Source organism: Zophobas morio, unplaced genomic scaffold (genome assembly GCF_036711695.1).
Source record: "Zophobas morio isolate AGI-343-1 ecotype UQ-CSIRO unplaced genomic scaffold, CSIRO_AGI_Zmor_V1 ptg000021l, whole genome shotgun sequence".
Taxonomy (NCBI): Eukaryota; Metazoa; Arthropoda; class Insecta; order Coleoptera; family Tenebrionidae; genus Zophobas; species Zophobas morio.
The window spans coordinates 401924-407923 of NW_026972126.1; the positions used below are offsets into that span (position 1 = coordinate 401924).

Genomic DNA, 6000 nt, shown 5'->3' on the forward strand with positions numbered 1-6000 from the left:
AGGTCAGTGGCTGGATCCTATTCCAATAATTCTCTAGTTTACGCTCGGAAAGTAAAACTGCATGTGGCTGTGCAAATTTTACTTTCTTTTTGTTTTGTATTGTTTAACAGTACTCGGATGTCATTACTGAAGATAGGAGGGAAAAAGTTTTTAGCTCCCAGCACAGGCGTGTGCCAAAAAGGAACATGAAATACCACAGTTAACTGTCCATTGGATTGGGTATCCAAGTTAAACTAAAATAAAATCCAGACCTTCATATAAATCTTACAGGACATAATATATATAGATAACAAATATAAACAAAATTTCAATCATAGACCTGTTGATAATGTAGATGTCGAACAGTCATGTTCCCTATTCAAGAAATTATTAATATCAAAACACACTTGTCTAGCCCATGAAAATATAAAACGCTTGGTAATTCTGTATGTAAGCATAATGCAATTGTTTTGGACGGAAATGGACAAATGTACGTGATTTAACGGATTGATATTATGCTGTATCTCGAACTCCTATGTTCGTGCAGTGCATACTTAGTTGTAGTAGGGGTGCTTTGCCGTGGTTTCACTTTCCCGTATTTCCGCCTAAACGGAATCATTATTAGACAGCGGATTTCTGTCGGGCTTGGCAAGGCCAAACTCGGTACGGCTCGTGCGGGATGGGAATTCAGAGCAGTTACTAGCTGCACTTCGTCTATTTTCGAATAAAATAACGGTGCTTCGTTGTACTTTGCTGTTAATTCCCGTTCTCATTTACCTAGCTGTTTTACGAATTAAGGTTTCGTGAATTGTATTTATGGAATAAGTGAAAATTAAATGCACTGATTATTACCCGCTACTGATTCACAGCGATTCACGCGTCCCCACCTAATAATCGTGACGTAGCCCGACAGAAATCCGCTCTCTAATCATTATGCTTTATGTTTCTACATAGTGTTGATGTCTGCACAAAGAAACGAAATATTGTATGTTAAATAGACTTAATTATGTTGTTGATACATGATCGTGTTGTTCGACTATCTATTGACGTGTTTTATAATGTATTTAATTTGTTCTTTTTTTTAGGAAATTAGGATGGAGACTTGGACTGCAATCCATTACAGGATTACTGTCGCTAGCATTTTTTTTACCGATCGTTTACCGATCGGCAACTTTATATCATCCTCAAAGACATGCTATAACTCATTTAAAAAATCAACGTAAAAAGATGAAAGAAAAGAAAACACACTCTCAAACAAAGAAACCTCCGATGTTTGATTTTACACCATTGAAAAGCCATGGCTTGAGAATATTGATGATAGCTTGTGCCTTTGCTGCTCTTGGGATATATGGGCCTATCTTTTATCTTGTGAGTTCCAATATAAACTCAAATACATACATATATATCTTTACTGTAGTCTTCAATTCAGGTATACGAAGGTTATAAAGAAGGACTTGAAGATAGTGCGTTAGTTCTTTTACAAACTTTCATGGGATTTGCATCTGCATTAGGATGCGTTGGATTTGGTTTAATTACCGCGAGACCGAGTTCTCAGTGTCTTATTTCAAGACAATACTTGTGCCAAGCAGCTATGGTAGGAATCGGTAACTGGTTTATTTACTTATAAAATAAAACAAATTAAACTTCAATATTTACTCATTTGTAGGGGTCTCGCTTCTAGCACTAAGTGCAGTACAAGGATACCACGGATATGTTTTATTTGTTTGGTTATATGGCACTTGCTTAGGAGGATATACTTATTCGTTAAAAATGTTTACTTTAGAACGAATTAGAGGAAGGCATTTTAACAAGGCGTGGAGTTTTATCCAGGGCGCTAAATCTGTACCTATTCTTCTTGGAGTTCCCATGACTGGTTACATAAACCATTCTTATCCTAAGGCAGGCTACTATTTTAGTTTTGTTACCACAATATTCGGTAGGTATAAAAAAAAATTAACCCGATCTCATTAAATCATTTCAGGTGCTAGCTTAATGTTTTTCGTGGGTACTCGTAAAGATCACGCCAATAATAGTATTAGTAATTGCAACATCAACAACTTAAACGAATGTGCTTGTAATTTAGCCGTTAATTTTAACAATTGTTATATAACAGATATTCAGCCGTATAAATTTCATCGTCAAAGTAGTAGTTACTACGAAAAATTTTTAAACTATAGTTACATGGATGAAGCAGAACACCAAAGACATTCTCTTAGACGCTCATTGCAGTCAATGAATTGTTATTTACCTAAAAGTTACAGCTATGCAGCCAATATTGACAGGTCGCCGCAACAGCAGCCATTGCACTATTATGAGTACATGAAAATAAGTAACAATGCATCGAAAAAAAGTGTTTTGAGACCAAGTAAAAGTGTACCTGAAGGATTAGCTCAAAGAGAATACTGCAGTTTTTATATGAGAAGACCAACTTTTAGGAACGTCCAAGTTATTGAACAAATTACTACTTCCGTATAATTCAACGATTATAAAACAATTTATGTCTTAATGTTTTATTATTGGTCTATAATGGCATAGATTTCAGTTTGTTATTGACCAAATAATACCCCAGGGGAATAAAAATAGTTGCCATAGTTACGTCAAAAGAAAACGCAATCGACCGGAAACCAACTATTATTTAGTGTATTGCCTGTTATGCAGATACTGCGACAGCGATAATTCCAAAAGTCGTAAAAGTCGCGAAAGTCCCAAAAAAATGTTGAAGCCCCAAAATGCCCCAAAAGTCTCAAAAAGTCCCGAAAGTCCAAAAAGTCAAAAAAATCCAATGAATCCAAAAAATGTAATGAATCCAAAAAATCCAAAAAACCGAAGAAATCCGAAGAACTCGAGGAATCCAATAATTCCAAAAATCCACAAACTGAAAAACCAAAAATCTAAAAATTCCAACATCCGAAATATTTAAAAACCCAAAAAAATCTGACACACACAAATGAATTTAAACTGCATAAAAGTACTACGGATTTACATTTGTGGCTTGTTGGTGCATTATTTCCTTTTTTATGGTAATTCGCTATTTAAATCCGAGCAATTAAATTAGTTCTTCTGAAGTAAATGCAACCAATAAAATAATGTACAAACATGATGATTTTTGTAAATATCAAAAACTAAACGGTAAGACATAAAATTTTGTATGTACCATGGGTATTATTTGAAATTTATACCCTTGGGCGACTTATACATAAATAACTATTCTAGTCACTTTAAACGCTTATTATATGATGTAGATTATTATTATCTGTATATCCAAGTGTAGAAAACATTTGATATAGAAAAATTGAATTTCCACAAATATCTGAATACACTGCAGATATATTTTTAATGTTTAATCTAAAAGGTACCTAAATAAAATGTCGAAAAATTGGTTAACTAATTATTATATAAAAGTATAAATATAATTATTATTTGGGGAACAATTTTGTAGCATAATGAAATTGTATTTTTTTATACTACTGCAGTATCTATAATAAATCACTAGTTAATATTTCGACTGAAAGGGACGTACTCAATGTAGAAAATACTAATACTACAGTAAAGTTTGTAGTTTAGTCATCATAGACCGCCCAATAAATATTTTACATAAGTATAACCTACCTGCTTAATTAATTTTCATTTAGAATATCCTGCATTAGACATTTCTAAAAACGCCTTATTCGCGGTATGTGAAACACTTTTCGATACTTGAAAAATATTTCATGACTAAATTATAGCAATAATAACTTAACTAATCTTAATAGCTACTGTATTTTATAAAACGGGATCAAAACTGTAAAGAAAACCGCGAAGATTTCATTGAAAACTAGAAATGCAATAACTTACACAAACTAAACTTTTTTCTCTTTTTTTTATCCTCGTTTTTTGCTGATTGAGCAGATTTTTTTTTCTTATAGTAATAACGCTAATTTCATATTTCATATAATCATTTCATTAGGGGTCAGTAAAGCAAAACGATTTTATTAGTCACAAATAAATAAATGTTCAAGGATTGATGATCATACATTATGTTATGATATTATCTAACGAATATTAAAACAACATTATTTTTGTGCTCCAATCAGTGATAACAATTAACATACTAGTAAACAGATACAAATAATTACATTTTAGGTAAAATGTTTCAAATCTAGAAAAGTACAAAAATTAGCGGGACTGTCCACTCGAAATAGCTAAATAGTGAACATTGACTTTCTATTTCCAAAAATGCTAACTGGAATCCCCTAAAAACGGAACCACACTGGCAGGTACTTGCCAAGTACCGAGCAAATGTACAGTAAACTCACTTGACATACACCTTGTAAAACTTTTATGACTTAAGCGGCTTAAGCAAAAGCACCCAAAGTCAAACTGGCTATTGTAAGCTTTATGGACCCGAACCGCAAGGATTATTACTGTCCATTGTTGGCATAATGGAGCTCTAAAGTTTTACTAGGCATATGTCAATTGAGTTAAGTCAATTTGACTTAGAAAGATCGTTTGGCTTAAACCGCTTAAATCATAAAAGTTTTACTAGGTGTATGTGACCTGAGTTAAGATGTATGTCAAGTGAGTTTACTGTAGTGTGGTTAAGTGACTCGCTACTTACCGAAACCTTAATGACCGGGGTTCGTCCGATCCACAGCGTGTCGGTGTTTTGTACCACTCCACAGTGGACGAACATTCGCATTTTTTTTAAACTCGGATTACTCCGAACTCCATCCAGATATTCGCCGCTGTTAGCAAACATTTTAAATAATCCTATAATAATAATTCGTTATTATTGTAACTTATACATAGTGTTGCCAGATTTTATACTTTCCAATAAATGAGGTTCGACACTAACATAGATGCATTCATGAGAACCGAAAAAAATATATGTGATTTTCATTTAAAAACCCTAATTAGAATCGGTTTGTAACAGCCTAACAATTAAACTCGTTTATTACTCATGAATAAAAAAAATTCATCAAAGTTAATCATGTGATTAGCTTTGATGAATCAATCATATCCATAAAAGTCATAAGACTGTCTAAGTAGGAAATATCTCCCAATAAATCAGCTTTGTCACCTATATAGGGTAATCAGTAAATGACAGAAAGCTCTATGGTACGTTCTTAAAAAACCTCTGAAAAACTCGAAAAAAAAATGGTTAAAAGTTCCTGAACAAAAATTTTGAAAATATTGAACCTCAAAGCTGGGCCAACGCTATCCTACGTGCCGAAGGGCCAAAATTTTACCCTAGGTTGGGTAGAGTTTGGCGACAAATAATAGCACTCCTTTAAACCAGCTTGTAACGACGCCAATTCGGTCTATTAAAAGCTACTCAAAATCAATTTGAACAAAATGTCACGAAAAACTGCGACACTAAGTTTTTTTGCCTTTATCATTAGCCGATTCCTTTTAGCCTATGGAATAGTGCATCTCTAACTCTTCCGTTTCGTGTATAACTGAGGTCCACCAGTTTTAGCAACAGACAATTGTTATAAAAGAAACGTAATTTTTCTTGCATGTTTTTCCGAAAAAATTCGTCATCCTTTTGACTAATGTGTACATACACCAAAAAATTTTCTCCTGTAAATACTCCAAACATACACTGTTCTCTTTTGGTAGCTTTCGATTGGCCCTATATTTGATAATATCATTCTGTACGTTTGTTAACTGAGATGATACCACTGTGACTTGAAAATATTTTAATTTTTAATTCGCGAGTGTAAGCTAAGGAAGTATTATCGAGCTACTGGCTACTTTCACATTTTCTCGATGTGTCATAACCCCTAGAATATAAAACACAAACCTCCCGCTTTCGTCTATCTGTCACTCTGTCTATCTGCCTATCCGCCGAAATTATCGGATCGATTGTTTATCATGTAGATGGTAAAACGCTGACCAAACTTTGAATAATAATGTGAAATAAATAAAAACAGACAATTACAATTTTTGATTAAATTGAAATGAATAACTAAATAATTAGTATAACTTTTTTATTTTTGTAGATTTTACAAGTACGTCCGGTCATTATTTTTCATTTTA

General features: G+C 33.2%; 1 protein-coding gene across 3 annotated transcripts in view; it reads left to right on the plus strand.

Moving 5' to 3' along the window:
* LOC135132153 (monocarboxylate transporter 12-like) overlaps positions 1-6000 on the plus strand; it is a 343441-nt gene extending 337441 nt beyond the window's left edge. For all 3 annotated transcript variants that reach the window (XM_064060130.1, XM_064060131.1, XM_064060133.1), the window contains 4 exons: positions 1065-1347; positions 1409-1583; positions 1646-1915; positions 1961-6000. In XM_064060130.1, the coding sequence (XP_063916200.1) occupies positions 1065-1347; positions 1409-1583; positions 1646-1915; positions 1961-2454 (1222 nt within the window). In that variant the 3' untranslated portion in view covers positions 2455-6000. The remainder of the gene's footprint in view (positions 1-1064; positions 1348-1408; positions 1584-1645; positions 1916-1960) is intronic.